We start from the raw sequence: 17,880 nt of genomic DNA on the forward strand, positions 1-17,880 counted from the left end.
GTCGCAAAATTGCCTCCTGCAGCTGAGTGGCTATCCGCCCACCCCCTCTTTTGTTGAGTTTGGTCCCCTACGCCCTCTCTCAATTGTTCTGATCTCTACCATTAATATTAAAATACTCAGTTGCAATTGTTGGTTGTGAGAAAACAGGGCTGATTGCAGAGGCCCCATAACTTTTTGCCCCCATTTTCCTCTTTTTGCTGGTGTTTTCCTGACTTTGATGGTGCCCTGGGTACTGCTAACCAGTCCCAGGGCCTGTGCTCTGTGTAAAATGGATATGCAAATTAGGCTAATTATAATTGGCTAAGTTAACCTACCTAGAAGTCCCTAGTATATGGTAGGGCATGTAGGTTTAGGGACCACAGCATAGGTGGTGCACACCTAGGTGCACTGCTGAGGTGCCCAGTGTCATTTTAAAAGCAAGCCTGCCTTGGTGGCTGCTTTTAAATTAAAGTTATATGCAAATTCGACTTTGGAATTAAAGGTACTTCCAAAGTCTTAAACTACCTTATTTTTACATATAAGTCACCCCTAAGGTGTGCCCTATGTGCCCCTAGGGCTGGGTGCCATGTAACTATAAGCAGGGACTTTATAAAAATAGATTTATAAGCCCTGGTGAGGTAAAAACAGCCAAATTCGTTTTTCCCTCATTGAAGTAAATGGCCTTCATAGGCTAGAATGGGCAGACTTTATTTTAAATTTTAAAGTCTCCTTAAATGTTACATACCAAGAATTTGGTATCAAATTGATTGTTATAATAAATCCCACAACTTCCAGTTGTTGGATTTAATATAACTAGTTCAGGTAAAAAGTTTAGACTTTACCTAAAAAGTTGCCAATTTCAGCTCTGCATTGTTTTTGCTGCTGTGCTCTGATTGGCCAGCCTGCAGCAGCTTCTGCCAGGCTACCTTGATGAGGTGTGAAGTGGCCTGACTTCACACAAAGGAATGTGCTTGGGGGAGAGAATCTCCCCTCAGCAGATGGTGAGGCAGGAAGGGGGAGGGCTGCCAAACTGGTCTTCAAAGTCAGAGAAGGACATTTGCAGCACCCAACAACACCCCCACATCCTGCAACCCCAGACAATTAGGTGCCCCCTTGATTAGATTAGGAGAGGGGTGTGTTTATGATTTTTAGCCACACCAGTGGGTGGGCTCAGCCAGATGTAACCTCCAAAAATCAGATTCATCCATGTTGGATTTTTGGAGCCTGTTGCCTTCTGGGATGGAATTTTGCCATACTTCCCAGGAAGTAGTCATCACAGGGGGACGACCCTGTACCTGATTGGAGGATCAGGACCCCCCTGCTTTTCACCCAGGAGCAAGGATAAAACTGGCAGACCTGACCCCACACCTCAGATCCCCACCAAATTTCAAGAAGAAGGAACTACAAGGAGAAGAAGGATTGCCCTGCTGGACCCCTGGCCTGCACCTGGACCCTGCACTCAGAAAGACTGCACCAGCTGCACACTTGGGCTTCACCACAAGAAGGACTTTGCCTGGCTTCAACTGGTTCAAGGAGGGACTCCCTGTTTGCTACAGGTGAAAAATTGCTATCCAGAGTCCCCTGCACCAACTCCTGAAAAAGTGACCAGCTGACCACTGTCCAGTGGCCAAAAAGGAGTTTGCGCCAGGTGCATTCTGGGAGTTGAAGTCCGCACTTCCCAAGGACCATCACAGAACTTCTGGACCATTGGGGTGAGCTGTGGACCCCAAAAGAACCTTAAAAGAACATCTGGGTGAAGCCCCAGAAGTTTGGAAAAGATTGGAGAATTTTTGAAAAAAAAGCTCCATAAAGTGACCGACCCGACGCGGAAATTCTAGCCGGCTTGCCTCAACCGCGACCCGGCCTGACTTCGTGGTTCGTCCCGGTAAAGAAAAACATCCAAAAAAAAGACTAAGTCCGAACGTAAAAAGTTGACCGGGACCTTCCAGCCATCGTATCCGAGAAGGGCTCCACGGACGTCGGATCAAGATCCAGGTTTACCCCGGTCGAAGGATTTTCATCTCGAAAAAACGACTAAGTCCGAAGGTAAAAATCACCACCGAGGAAACCGACTTCGCGTATCCGGACAAGGGCTCCAGGAGGTCGGATCCAACTGGCAGGTTCGCCCCGGGGAAGAAAAACATCAAAAAAGAGACTAAGTCAGAAGGTAACTTTTTAACCGAGGCCTCCCGCGACTTGTAGCCGAGCAGGGCTCCATCGCGGTCGCCCTGAAAGTTTGACTTTGCCCCGGTCCTGGTGCAACCAGATGACCCGATTGGCGCTTTTTGTTTCTAAGCGCTAGAAAATAATAATACTTTAAAAATTCATATCTCCGGTTCCCCTGAACCGATTTTAATCGTTTTTGTGTCATTTTAAAGATAAAAATATAAGCTATTTTTATAAATTGGTTTTGGATTTTTAAACTGTTTCCTGTGTTTTATTGAATTACTGTTTTGTGATATTTGAATGCTTTACAATATGGCCCTCATTCTGACCTTGGCGGGCGGCGGAGGCCGCCCGCCAAAGTCCCGCCGTCAGGTTACCGTTCCGCGGTCGAAAGACCGCGGCGGTAATTCTGACTTTCCCGCTGGGCTGGCGGGCGGCCACCGCCCGCCAGCCCAGCGGGAAAGAGGCTTCCACGATGAAGCCGGCTCGGAATCGAGCCGGCGGAGTGGAAGCTGTGCGACGGGTGCAGTTGCACCCGTCGCGTATTTCACTGTCTGCGCAGCAGACAGTGAAATACATTTAGGGGCCCTCTTACGGGGGCCCCTGCAATGCCCATGCCAGTGGCATGGGCACTGCAGGGGCCCCCAGGGGCCCCGCGACCCCCCCTACCGCCATCCGGATCCCGGCGGTCGGACCGCCGGGATCTGGATGGCGGTAGGGGGGGTCGGAATCCCCTCGGCGGCGCAGCAAGCTGCGCCGCCTTGGAGGATTCAATGGGGCGGCGGTACACTGGCGGGAGCCCGCCAGTGTTGCCGGTCCGACCGCGGCTTTACCGCCGCGGTCGGAATCCCCATTGGAGCACCGCCGGCCTATCGGCGGTGCTCCCGCGGTCCTCCGCCCTGGCGGTCTTTGACCGCCAGGGTCAGAATGACCGCCTTTGTCTCCTAAGTTAAGCCTTGACGCTCGATGCCAAGCTACCAAGGGTAGAGCTGGGATTAATTTACTGAGACCTAACTGTACTTATGTGGAGGTTTGTGGCTTGTTGCTAGGTGTAGGTACCTACCTGCCCTACCAATAACCCATTTTCCAACATAATTGGTACTGTATAAGAGTGTGCAAGGTTTGTTTCTGTCTTGATTAGAATTTTTTTTTTTTTTAAGAATAAAAAAAAAAAGATATTCCACTGTTCAACTACGTAAAAGTATGATGCAAGTGAGTATGGGGACTAGAGCCGTGGTTTGTATGAAATGGTGTGGGTTTCTGTATAATTATACAATATGTAGCTACAAAGAGCAGAAAGATGCAGCACTGCCTGTTCCCATTACAGTACGTTATATAGTGAATCTGGTTAGGACGTTTTCTATGTGGGGATTATTTAGATTTTTTTTTTTAAGGTTAACTTTGTTTCAGTACAATCCTCTTGTATTGGTCTACAAATGATATCCCACCTTAGTATTTCTAATGTGCACAACTTACACAAACTATATTACTTTCACATTCTGGAAACATTTCCCAAGTGCACTATCAATCATTTTTATAGTGCACATCATGTTTATGGGCTTATGAAACAAAATAGTCATTTTAAAAGGCATAATAAACTTGTGTTTTATTTGTTTCAGTTGTCACATATCTTCGTATTCAGAAGCTCTCACTGAAGAGATTTCACACTTTTCCGTCCACCCACACATCGAGTAACAGTCCTTGTTGCGCACAAATGTTTTATTATGTTTTTACATGAAACACTTCAGTGTGACTATTTTCCAGCAACAGTTCTGAGGCTAAAAGCATAGCTGGAAACAGTGTTAAGAAAGTTGTCACTTCTGGTCACTCATCCACCCACATTAAAAAAAGCTAACATTATATTTGGTTGTTTTTCATTGATACCATAAATCCAAAATGTTATCAAAAACATTTAATACACTGTTAACCCTATGTATTACAAAAATAATAATGGTTTGTTAAATAAAACATCTATTGCATCAGTCAGTTTGCAATACAATCACTATATATAAAAATCATATAGCTAACTGTAAATCTTTGGTACAGGGCAGTACCACAGGCCATAACACAACAACATCACACACTAGAACTCCACTCCATACCTTCAGGTATTCATTTGTACACATATGACAGTATTTAAACCCCTTCCGTAACAATGTATATTAAGAAATCAAAGTAGTGAATTTTTATACTGTGAAAAACATACTGGCACAATGAGGACAGAACAACTGACAATTTCAAATAAAGGTTTTCTAATTCTATACCAAGGAAATAAACTATAAAGAACTAATAAGTATAAATAGTACCCAATGTCCATTAATGTACAACAAAATGTCCTCTTTGTAAGTTAATTTCTAAATATTATTTTATTGCTAAAGTGGTAAAAACATCAAGGTTTCAGTGTAACACAACTCAGAAATTCAGAAACATTGAACTGCATAACTTAACGTCCTTGTGCTAACTGTCATATATCCAGGGCGCTTACTAAGTGGCATTTTTTTAGTGGGTACCCAAAGACATTAGTAATGTTGATTTATGATGCAACCTGATATTCCTTTATAAAGAAAAAATAAATCTGACAATTTCGGGTTGCAGATGCACTAGGAATGTTTATAGTCCTTTACAATTGGGGACTGTGAAAGCAGAGGTATAAATTAGTTTGTGATTATTAGAAAAAGGCAATGGAAAGTCCTCCACAACTGTATGGAGTGTGAATGCACAGACCAAAAATGCACTGCATTTAACTGTATTTATCTGAAGACCATCTGAGGAGGATGTATGTTAGTTATATTTGAGGAGGCCACCAACTCGAGAAACTCCACACTTGTTTAAACAGTTTCAATGTCCTTCCTTGAAACATTGGTGGTGTGTAGAAATATACAATCCACCACCGCTGATATATATATTTAAATTAATGTATAATTCATTCGTGTTTATGGATATACAGCACATTCCCCTGAATCAAAATTTCAATTAATACTATTTTTGAAACTGGTGGTTTCTTCTACAAGTTGAACTGTCATGATTTAAAGATTAGGATGCAAGAGTGACTTGATTAGGACATACATTATCTATACTACAGTTCATGATATGGCACTGCTAAACGTATATTGCTTCTGTTCACAAATATTTAGCTCATATGAATAAACTGACAAAGCAACATAATCGTCTTGCAATCTATACGTTGTTCCTGAAAGACTGAAGATAAAACATATCAAAGAAAAAGAGCTTAATCATAAGGGTTGATGAACATACTTATTAAAATTAAAGTAAACATTTTCTGAAAAGTTTAGCCTGACTTCTAAATCCATAGTGAAGTCCTATGTCTAATGTAAAATTCAAACAACTTTATTAAGAAAAAAACTAACATTTTTAATTTACTAATGTTTATATTCTACCATAGAATAGAGCACTGTTAATTATCTGCATTTCATTTTCTCACTAAAATAGTTATGTATACAGGCAAACTTCTCTCAAAGTAATTTGGTTGGGGTGTGGAGTAAAGAATGGTTTTGCTAGCTGCAACTGTATAAGACTAATTATGACAATATGTATGTTGGAGTAGGGAAGTTTTGAAGAAGGTTAAAAACTCTGATAGGTAAGACACCACTATTTACAATTCCAGCAGTGCTTTTTTTTTTTTTTTTTAAACTTAGCCACTCCCTAACAAAAGTCAGTGACCTTGCACCCCCTTGCATGGAAAACCTAATCATAGTTCCACCGTCTACATTATTAATAACAGTAGCTGCATTATGGCCATTATTTTAACCTTAAACTTTGAATGAGTATCTTCAGTTGGATATGAAAATCAATTTTACTAGCCAGGGCTTCAGGTACAAATGATATAGGACAGTGGTTCAAAACCTTTTGCCTTCTGTGGACCCCCCACTTTATCAATACTGGAACTGGGGGACCCCCACTGAATCATTATTGGAATCTAGGGACCCCCCACTGAGTCATTACTGAAAGCTAGGGACCTAATTTGCTAATATTATTACATTTTCTAAGCAGTCGCAGACCCCCTAAGGAGGATTTGCGGACCCTCAGGCGTCCCCAGACCACAGGCTGGGAACCACGGATATAGGAGAATCCCATATGAGTGGGTCATTTTATAATAAGGTGTGTAAAAACATTATAGATTGTGGTTACAGTTCATACTCAGTGGAATAGTGCTGAAATTGTTTTAACATTTTCAAAACAAACAAAAAAAAAATCTTTCCACAATAGCTCCAGTGCAATCATAATTGTTCTGTGTACCTGAGGTTGAGAACAGAAGCCTCCTTTTTGATATTGAAGTGGTAAAAAATGGCAAGACATGCTATCCTATTGCATGGCAAAGCAACATGGCCATGACTTTGGTGTTCTGTGGTATGCTCAAACTGTTAAAATATGAAATGCAACTGTACAATATAAAGCAGGATTTAACACATCATTCTAACAACCTTATATCACAGCATTATATACAAATGATAACATTACTTCATTTATGTTAGAGGCACTTCTAATGCTATGTTCAATATCTACAGCAAAGGATTGGAAGGTAACAGTGCACATCATATTTGTTTCTTTCCTATGATCTACTGGGTAGCTCATAATATCTATTACAAAGATTTATCACTACAGGTTTAGACTTGCTCTGAACAGACACTTTCATTAACTAGCCACACCTGAAGAAAATCGAACAGGTAAAATGATACACTTCAAATGCTTCAATGTCAAAAATGATTCTCAGTTTGCCAACATAGTGCAAAATGTTCTCATCCAAAAATGTAACACACAAAGGATCACTGTTTCAGTTTTGTACTGTGCGTGTTGGAGCATATCATACTTCACTTGGCAGGTAGGCTGCACAATTCAGATAAAACTTGTGTTTTGATATGTAAGCACTTTGCATGTGGCGGTGCTTTTCCACAGATTTGGATAATCGTTTTAAAAATGTATATTCAGTGCTATCTAAAATGGGAATGCAGAATAAAGTGGGAAAGAAGACTTAATAATTAAACTATCAACAAAAAGGAGTCAAATACTTGCATCTACAAAGCAACAGGGAACATCTGCATGGTCCTACAAACAAGTATATCAGTTATTAAAAAATCTCCAGATAACATCTTTAAAAAAAAAAATAGGAGAAATATATGTAAAACAGTTAAGCACTTTGAAAACTAATTTTTATAATGCTACATAGAATGACATTTTCTGCATCGAGATTCTAAACTACACTCTGCAATACTTACCACATACTTGGCACACTTCAATAAATGCCACCTGCCTGTGGTTACTATTGTGTTCAGTCCAAAAGGCAAAGAAAAATACCTGTATTAAAAACACACTGCAAACAAAGTATAAAAACATATTTTTAGAGGGTGTTAGTAGCTACTGTACTTGCCCAAACAGAAAGTTATATTTTGTAGAATGTATCAGAACTGCAAAAATGTCACAGAAAATAGTTGACATTTAGATAATGCCTATAGCAAATAAAAAAATAAAATATTAAAAGATCAATTCAGTTGGTTTTTACAATGTGCAAAACTAAGTTATTTTTTTATAAATTATAGCTTTGAATGCAGCAGTTAGCAGTGTTAATTTCAAAAGAACATCTTGGCCTACAGTTTTCTACATTTGTCTCCAATAAAGGTGTCCCATTTCTGTCAGCTTAATCCTCATTTGCAAGTGTTTCAGTGGAAAGCCATATTTTGGCACCACTCAAAAATTTGCTTAAGGGTGTCCCCAAAATACTTCGCCGGCAAAGGTTTCCCACAGGAGAAAATGGGAATGAGGAGGAAAGTATGTCTGTGTTTCCACAAGTGCCATTTAATCCATCAGCTCTAAAGTACATCATGCTTTGTTCCACTTCAAGAGCTCTGGCAGGTACTGGGCTACTTCTGTATTGTCTAATATTTTTGTACAGCTTTTCAATCTCATCAGCCAATAAAGATATTTTCTGAAAGGCAGTAATGAAGCCACCATTATTAATTTGAGCCTCTGGAACCCAACGGAGGTAGCATAATTTCCATAGTTTTATGTTAATTCCAAAAAGCTGTGGTAGAAGGACACCATGGAGATTCACTGGCTTTAAAAACCACTCTCTGAAATACTGGTCCATTTCGCTGACCTGTGTGTCATTTTGCAGAAGGAATTCTGGTTTGAGCTTTAGTATCAGTGAATTTCGTCTTGGAAGAAATTCCTGGTCGCTGATCAGCCCATTTTTAAATGCAGGAGGCATTCCTCTTAATGTTGAGCTGTAATGTTTCTGTAGAAAAAAACAAAAATAAGCTTTAGAGAGCTCTGTTTTCACCTTCAATCGCTACAAGGGAGAGAAACAAGTGAACCCTACAAATTAGTAGTTTGAGGAAAAGTGGCATAGTTAATTTGAGTATGATGATTTAGGTAAATGACAAAATAAACTGTACAGCCAAAGAAACTAGCACCAACGTGAGTCAAAAAACATATAATTTTTTGTGGCTTGTCTCAGAAATAGTATAGAACACTGGGGTTGGAAATGCAAATAAAATAAACAACCTCATCTGTGAACAATGAACAATAAAACATGCCCACCAGATAAGCAGGCTGATTTCCTCGTTAGAGATCACATAGTTAGAAATGATAGGCTTCTCAGCCAGTGTAACATAGAATGTACTCAGGTGTAAGATAGGCACCTATATAAAAGACAAAGGGAGGGGATACCTGCTATACAGAAGCCAACAACTTCTCAATCTCATTTCTGGGCTACTATGATTAAAAAGAAGTACAAATATTCATCAATCCATGGGTGCTGCGTAGCCTGGCTCCTATTATGTATTTTTTTCAAAGGAGAAAACAATGAGCTGAAGTGTATTGCTTTTTAACAGTGCAACCTTACCAGTGGCTCTTTTTCGCACTTCATAACAATGCTTGATTTGTTTGTGTATTGTCATTGGGCCTAGCGCAATGGTAAAAATATTTTGTTGTTGTTAAAAGATACTGATGTTATTAGATAAAAGACTAAAGCCAAGAGGCATGTGTGTGTCAATCTGGTCAATGCCCCTGGTCTTACATAAGGTCTAGCAATACTTGCCTTTCTTACAAACCAATAGCACCCTTGTAGATCTTAAAATAAAGTCTTAAAAAATGGATATAACTTCACTCTTACTTTATTAAGCAGATATTGTTTATACAACAGATTCAAGGAAGAGCCCTCTTTCCTTAGTTGTTATTGAAGTGATGGGCCTTTCAGTCAAGTTGATGAATTTTTACTGTGTTGATGTTTTAGCATGCCAGCAAGCCAAGGTAGGTCAGGCAGTGGTACGTACCCTTTTCCAAACCACTGAAACAACCACAGGTTAGCCACCACTTCTGAGGGGGACTGCTTTACAGTCTACGCAGACCATGTGTATCTACAGCCACACATGCCATTGAAGGGAATATGTTACTTACTCTGTAAGCATCTATTAGTGGCATGTAGTGCTGTAGATTCAGATCTGCCCACCCTCCTCCTTGGACACCTGTGGTTGTTGCAATTTATTCTACTCCCTCACATGGACATCTTATCACTTACACTTCATCTACACTCCATTCTCACCCTCTTGCGGAAAAACAACAATGGAGTCAATGGTCATGTGCAGTATCACCGAGGAGGATGAGTCACTCTACCTTGCGACTCGAAAGACGTTCTTAGAAGAAAAACAAGTTGCACACATGTGGACCCAACACTAGATGGCAAGAGTATGCAGAACATGTGTATCTACAGCCACACATGCCATCTAACATTATTATATATATATATATATATATATATATATATATATATATATATATATATATATATATATATATAAATAAATAACATGCCATCGAACATATGGAAAATGTCACTTACCCAGTGTACATCTGTTCGTGGCATTAGTCGCTGCAGATTCACATGCTGTGCACATCCCGCCATCTGGTGTTGGGCTCGGAGTGTTACAAGTTGTTTTTCTTCGAAGAAGTCTTTTCGAGTCACGAGACCGAGGGACTCCTCCCATTTCGACTCCATTGCGCATGGGCGTCGACTCCATCTTAGATTGTTTTCCCCGCAGAGGGTGAGGTAGGAGTTGTGTATGCTAGTAATAGTGCCCATGCAATGGAGTGAATACGTATGTACATAATGAAGTTTAAAGTAATATATTTACAAATTTACAAATGTTCAAGATCAGCTTCTAAACGGCTACAGGCTCCCGGGGAGGCGGGTGGGCGCATGTGAATCTGCAGCGACTAATGCCACGACCAGATGTACACTGGGTAAGTGACATTTTCCGTTCGATGGCATGTGTAGCTGCAGATACACATGCTGTGCATAGACTAGTAAGCAGTTATCTCCCCAAAAGCGGTGGTTTAGCCTGTAGGAGTTGAAGTTGTTTGAAATAATGTTCGTAGTACAGCTTGACCTACTGTGGCCTGTTGTGCAGTTAACACATCTACACAGTAGTGTTTGGTAAATGTATGAGGCGTAGACCATGTTGCTGCCTTACATATTTCATTCATTGGAATATTTCCTAGAAAGGCCATGGTAGCACCTTTCTTTCTGGTTGAGTGTGCCTTTGGTGTAATAGGCAGCTCTCTCTCTGCTTTAAGATAGCAGGTTTGAATACACTTAACTATCCATCTAGCAATGCCTTGTTTAGAAATTGGATTCCCTGTATGAGGTTTTTGGAAAGCAATAAATTGTTGTTTTGTTTTTCGAATTAGTTTTGTTCTGTCAATGTAGTACATTAGCGCGCTTTTGATGTCTAATGTATGCAGTGCTCTTTCAGCTACAGAATCTGGCTGTGGGAAGAACACTGGTAATTCTACCGTTTGATTCAAGTGGAACGGTGAGATCACTTTTGGTAAAAAGATTTGGATTTGTCCATAGAACTACTTTATGCTTGTGTATTTGAATAAATGGTTCTTGTATGGTAAATGCTTGAATTTCACTCACTCTTCTTAGAGATGTGATGGCAATCAAAAATGCAACTTTCCATGTTAAGTATTGCATTTCACAAGAGTGCATGGGCTCAAAAGGTGGACCCATGAGTCGTGTTAAGACAATGTTGAGGTTCCATGAAGGAACTGGTGGTGTTCTTGGTGGTATAATCCTCTTTAGGCCTTCCATAAATGCTTTTATGACTGGTATCCTAAATAATGAAGTTGAGTGCGTAATTTGCAGGTAAGCTGAAATTGCGGTAAGATGTATCTTTATTGAAGAGAAAGCTAGCTTTGACTTTTGCAATTGTAGTAAGTATCCTACTATATCTTTGGCAGATGCGTGTAAGGGTTGAATTTGATTTTTATGGCAGTAATAAACAAATCATTTCCACTTATTTGCATAGCAGTGTCTAGTGGTAGGTTTCATAGCTTGTCTTATGACCTCCATACATTCTTGTGTGAGGTCTAAGTGTCCGAATTCTAGGATTTCAGGAGCCAAATTGCTAGATTCAGCGATGCTGGATTTGGATGTCTGATCTGTTGTTTGTGTTGTGTTAACAGATCTGGTCTGTTTGGTAGTTTGACATGAGGTACTACTGAGAGGTCTAGTAGTGTTGTGTACCAAGGTTGTCTTGCCCATGTCGGTGCTATTAGTATGAGTTTGAGTTTGTTTTGACTCAATTTGATTACTAGATATGGAAGCAGTGGGAGAGGGGGAAAAGCGTAAGCAAATATCCCTGACCAGCTCATCCATAACGCATTGCCCTGAGACTGATCTTGTGGGTACCTGGATGCGAAGTTTTGGCATTTTGAGTTTTCCTTTGTTGCAAATAGATCTATTTGTGGTGTTCCCCAAATTTGGAAGTAAGTGTTTAGTATTTGGGGGTGAATCTCCCATTCGTGGATCTGCTGGTGATCCTGAGAGAGATGCTAACTGGTTCTGAATTCCTGGAATAAATTGTGCTATTAGGCGAATGTGGTTGGGAATCGCCCAATGCCATATTTTCTGTGTTAGGAGACACAACTGTGTCGAGTGTGTCCCTCCCTGTTTGTTTAGGTAATACATTGTTGTCATGTTGTCTGTTTTGACAAGAATGTGTTTGTGGCTTATTATGGGTTGAAATGCTTTGAGCGCTAGAAATACCGCTAACAGTTCTAAGTGATTTATGTGAAACTGTTTTTGCTGTATGTCCCATTGTCCTTGGATGCTGTGTTGATTGAGGTGTGCTCCCCACCCTATCATGGAAGCATCTGTTGTTATTACGTATTGTGGCACTGGGTCTTGGAAAGGCCGCCCTTGGTTTAAATTTATACTGTTCCACCATTGAAGCGAGATGTATGTTTGGCGGTCTATCAACACCAGATCTAGAAGCTGACCCGGTGCTTGTGACCATTGTGATGCTAGGCACTGTTGTAAGCGCCGCATGTGCAACCTTGCGTTTGGGACAATGGCTATGCATGAAGACATCATGCCTAGTAGTTTCATCACCAGTTTGACTTGTATCTTTTGTTTTGGATACATGGTCTGTATTACATTGTGAAATGTGTGAACTCTTTGTGGACTTGGAGTGGCAATCCCTTTTGCTGTGTTGATTGTCGCTCCTAAGTATTGCTGTGTTTGACACAGCAGAAGGTGTGACTTTGTGTAGTTGATTGAGAAACCTAGTTTGTGGAGGATTTCTATGACATATTTTGTGTGGTGTGAACACCGTCTTAGCGTGTTGGTTTTGATTAACCAATCGTCTAGGTACGGGAACACATGTATTTGCTGCCTTCTGATATGTGCAGCTACTACTGCTAGGCATTTTGTAAAAACTCTTGGTGCAGTTGTTATTCCGAAAGGCAACACTTTGAATTGGTAATGTATCCCTTGGAATACAAACCTTAGGTACTTTCTGTGTGAAGGATGTATTGGTATATGGAAATATGCATCCTTTAGGTCTAGTGTTGTCATGTAGTCTTGTTGTTTGAGCAGTGGGATTACGTCTTGTAATGTAACCATGTGAAAATGATCTGATTTGATGTAGGTATTTAATGTTCTGAGATCCAGTATAGGTCTCAGACTCTTGTCTTTTTTGGGTATCAGAAAGTACAGGGAGTAAACTCCTGTGTTTATTTGTTGTTTTGGTACTAATTCTATTGCTTCTTTCTGTAGCAATGCCTGAACTTCTAGTCCTAGAAGATTTATATGTTGTTTTGACATATTGTGTGTTTTCGGTGGGACGTTTGGAGGGAATTTGAGAAATTCTATGCAATAACCATGCTGGATAATTGCTAAGACCCAAGTGTCTGTTGTTATTTCCTCCCAATGTTTGTAAAACTTGGTTAGTCCCCCCCCCCCACAGGTGTTATGTGTTGGGGATTTGTGACCTTGAAGTCACTGCTTGTTTGGAGGAGTTTTGGGACTTTGGAATTTTCCTCTATTCCTTTGAAATTGTCCCCCTCTATATTGTCCCCGAAAACCTCCCCGCTGAAACTGGCTCTGGTAAGTGGGCTTTGTTTGTGAGGTTGTGGCTTCTGTGGTTTGCCCTCGAAACCCCCCTCGAAATTGTGTTTTTCGAAATGTGCCTCTGCTCTGTGGGGAGTAGAGTGCGCCCATGGCTTTGGCCGTGTCGGTGTCTTTCTTAAGTTTTTCGATCGCAGTGTCCACCTCCGGCCCAAACAACTGCTGTCCGTTGAATGGCATATTCAGCACAGCTTGCTGTATCTGTGGTTTAAATCCTGATGTACGCAGCCATGCATGTCTCCTTATTGTTACTGCTGTGTTGACAGTTCTAGCAGCTGTGTCTGCAGCATCCATTGCTGACCATATCTGATTATTGGAGATACTCTGTCCTTCTTCTACTACTTGCTGCGCTCTTTTTTGGAACTCCTTGGGTAAATGTTCAATAAAGTGTTGCATCTCATCCCAATGGGCCCTATCATATCTGGCTAACAAAGCTTGCGAATTTGCAATACGCCACTGGTTTGCTGCCTGTGCCGCCACCCTTTTGCCTGCAGCATTGAATTTTCAACTTTCTTTATCTGGAGGTGGTGCATCTCCTGAAGTATGAGAGTTGGCTCTTTTGCGCGCTGCTCCCACTACAACAGAGTCTGGTGTTAGCTGTTGTGTAATGTACAGTGGGTCTGTTGGTGGCGGTTTATATTTTTTATCTACTCTTGGAGTAATGGCTCTCCCTTTAACAGGCTCCTCAAACACTTGTTTGGAGTGTTTTAGCATTCCGGGTAGCATAGGAAGACTCTGATATTGGCTGTGTGTGGACGACAGTGTATTAAAAAGAAAGTCGTCTTCAATGGGCTCTGAATGAAGGCTGACATTATGAAATGCCGCTGCTCTTGACACCACCTGTGCGTAGCCTGTACTATCCTCTGGTGGCGATGGTCTAGCTGGATAGCATTCCGGACTATTATCTGACACCGGTGCGTCATAAAGGTCCCATGCGTCAAGGTCATCTTGACTCATTCCTGTATGAGTTGGGGATTGCATCATTGGTGGAGTGGCTACCGGGGATGGTTGCGGAGAGTGATGTGGGGATGGTGGCGGTGTTACTTGTTTAGCCACCTTTGCGTGTGGCTGTTTGTCCTTGTCTTGGAAGGCAAGCTTGCGTTTCATTTTGACTGGAGGAAGAGTGCTGATCTTCCCTGTATGTTTTTGAATAAAGAGCCGTCTTTGTGTGTGATCTGGCTCTATTGTCTCTAATTCCTGTCCAAATCTATGTCTTCATTTGTGTGGACAGTCCTTGTTCCTCAGTGTAGGAACTTGTTTTCGGTTCCGAGGCCGGCTGTTTCGGTACCGAAACCTTTTCGGCTGCTTTTTTCGGCTCCGACGAAACCTTCTTTACTTTCGGTGTCGTGCTCTCTCGGTGCCGACCCGTTTCGGTGCCGCTGTCTCGGTGCCGAATCTTCTCTGAGCCACTATCTCCGGCCCGAGATTGCTGTGTGCCGGTATCTCGACCGGAGTCGGATGACTTCGACACCAGCTCGCTCTTTTTCGGTGGCGATGAACGGTCACCTGTTTTTCGGGTTAAGCCATGGCCTGTTGGCGGTGGCGTCCCCTGGGCTTTAGCGGTCTTCTCGTGAGTTCTTTGTTTCGACGTCTTACTCACGGTTTTCGGCGTTTCCTCGAGCTCGATCTCCTCAGAGTCCGAATCCTGGGTGGAGAATGTTTCTTCCTCCTCCTCGAAACGCCCTTGTCCTGTCGGCGCCAACGCCATTTGCAGTCTTCTTGCTCTTCGGTCCCTGAGTGTCTTCCTGGACCGAAACGCTCGACAGGCCTCACAAGTATCCTCCTTGTGTTCTGGTGACAAACACAAGTTACAGACCAGATGTTGATCTGTATATGGATACTTGTTATGGCATTTTGGACAGAAGCGGAATGGGGTCCGTTCCATCAGCCTTGAAGAGACACGTGGCCGGGCCGACCAGGCCCCGACGGGGATCGAAAAAACCCCGAAGGGCCACCGGAGCTCTTCTTAATTCGGTGTCGATCTGTTGTAACTAACCCGATACCGAACGCAAACAATACCGACGATTTTTCCGAGATTCTAACTAATTTTCCGACCCGAAACACAGAGCGAAAAGGAACACGTCCGAACCCGATGGCGGAAAAAAAACAATCTAAGATGGAGTCGACGCCCATGCGCAATGGAGTCGAAATGGGAGGAGTCCCTCGGTCTCGTGACTCGAAAAGACTTCTTCGAAGAAAAACAACTTGTAACACTCCGAGCCCAACACCAGATGGCGGGATGTGCACAGCATGTGTATCTGCAGCTACACATGCCATTGAACATATATATATATATATATATATGTGTGTGCAAAAAACAAAGGAGAACTCTGGGAAGTTCCCAATTTTAGGTGGAGAGCTGCTCTAGTAAGGAGCACCCTGCAACACCAGCGACACTCTAGATTTGCTCACCCCAAATGTCTGCTTATCTAGCAAAGTTTTTAAGCATAGGATCAGCACAGTGCTATCCTCGCCGAGCTAGATAGGGACAAAGTCTTTTGCCATTTGTACATCAAAATATTTAAGCATAGGATTGACACAGTGTCATCCTCGCCGAGCTGTAAAATGACAAAAGCCATTTACCACTCCAGGCACAGTATTACAGCTTTGGACTGGTCAAATACCGTCCAAGCCAACCTGGAATGAGTAAAGCAACCCCTGACACGTGTTTCGCTCTCATTAGAGCTCTTCAGAGGGGTATAGCTTTGTCCAGACACAAGGGAGCACCCAGTATAAGTCAAACCAAGGCCCTTTCAGGGTTAGAGTGACACATAAATTATGCAAAAAACAAAGGAGAACTCTGGGAAGTTCCCAATTTAAGGTGGAGAGCTGCTCTAGTAAGGAGCACCCTGCAACACCAGCGACACTCTAGATTTGCTCACCTCAAATGTCTGCTTATCTAGCAAAGTTTTTAAGCGTGGGATCAGCACATATATATATATGGAAAATTTCACGTATCCAGTGTACATCTGTTCGTGGCATGATACGCTGCAGATTCACATGCTGTGCACTGTTTCTGCCATCTAGTGTTGGGCTCGGAGTGTTACAAGTTGTTTTTCTTCTAAGAAGTCTTTTCGAGTCACGAGACCGAGGGACTCCTCCCATTTCGACTCCATTGCGCATGGGCGTCAACGCCATCTTAGATTGTTTCCCCCGCAAAGGGTGAGGTAGGAGTTGGTAGAGTAAGGATACTAGAGGTGCCCATGCAATGGAGTAGGAATGTATGTACATAGTGTGTAGTAAAATAATATTTATTTACATATTTACAATTTATATGCAACTAAAACGGCTACAGGCTCCCGGGGAGGTGGGAGGGCGCATGTGAATCTGCAGCGTATCATGCCAAAGTGTCAATGTCTAAGTGTTGTGGAGACAATCTGTGTGGTTTTGGTGGAACATCTGGAGGGGATGTTGTGAATTCTATGCAATAACCATGTTGGATAATTGATAGGACCCACGTGTCTGTGGTAATATGTGTCCAATTGTGGTAGTATTTGGTTAGCCTCCCCCCCACTGGTGACAAGTGTTGGGGTAGTGTGACATTGATGTCACTGAATCGACTTCCGGCCCAAACAACTGATGTTGGTTAAACGGCATATTTAGTACCGCTTGTTGTATTTCTGGTTTGAATCCAGAATTTCTCAGCCATGCATGCCTTTGAATAGTTACAGTCGTGTTGACAGTCCGTGCTGCTGTATCTGCAGAGTGTAATGCAGACCTTATCTGATTGTTTGATATGGCCTGGTGTTGCTTGGGCAAGTGCTGGATGATGTCGTGCATCTCGTCCCAGAGTGCCCTGTCGTAGCGTGCAAGTAGGGCTTGCAAAGTTGCAATTCGCCATGGATTGGCTGCTTGTGATGCCACTCTCTTGCCCGCTGCGTCGAACTTTCGACTCTTTGTCAGGTGGTGGGGCATCCCCTTATGATTGTGAGTTCGCCCTTTTTCTTGCAGCCCCCACAACCACTGAGTCCAGGGTGAGCTGTTGTGTTATAAACACTGGGTCTGTTGGGGGTGGTTTATATTTCTTTTCGACCCTCGGCGTGATAGCTCTTCCCTTTACAGGCTCTTGGAAGACCTGTTGTGCGTGCTTGAGCATGCCTGGTAGCATTGGCAGGCTTTGATAGGATGCATGGGTGTATGCCAGAGTGTTGAAAAGAAGTCATCCTCCACTGGTTCAGAGTGCATTGTTACGTTGTGGAACGTAGCTGCCCTGGCTAGTACTTGCGTATATGCTGTACTGTCCTCTGGTGGTGAAGGCTTGGTTGGATAACACTTTGGGCTGTTGTCCGATATAGGTGGATCGTATA

The 17,880-nt window shown here is 42.3% G+C and overlaps 1 protein-coding gene across 1 annotated transcript in view; it reads right to left on the bottom strand.

Annotated features, from left to right (window-relative positions):
• Window positions 1–3,724: 3,724 nt before the first annotated feature.
• MTMR10 (myotubularin related protein 10) overlaps window positions 3,725–17,880 on the bottom strand; it is a 300,662-nt gene continuing 286,506 nt past the window's right edge. Inside the window, exon 16 of the mRNA XM_069222394.1 lies at window positions 3,725–8,395. Within this exon, the coding sequence (XP_069078495.1) occupies window positions 7,799–8,395 (597 nt within the window). The 3' untranslated portion in view covers window positions 3,725–7,798. The remainder of the gene's footprint in view (window positions 8,396–17,880) is intronic.

Source organism: Pleurodeles waltl, chromosome 3_1 (genome assembly GCF_031143425.1).
Source record: "Pleurodeles waltl isolate 20211129_DDA chromosome 3_1, aPleWal1.hap1.20221129, whole genome shotgun sequence".
Classification (NCBI taxonomy): domain Eukaryota; kingdom Metazoa; phylum Chordata; class Amphibia; order Caudata; family Salamandridae; genus Pleurodeles; species Pleurodeles waltl.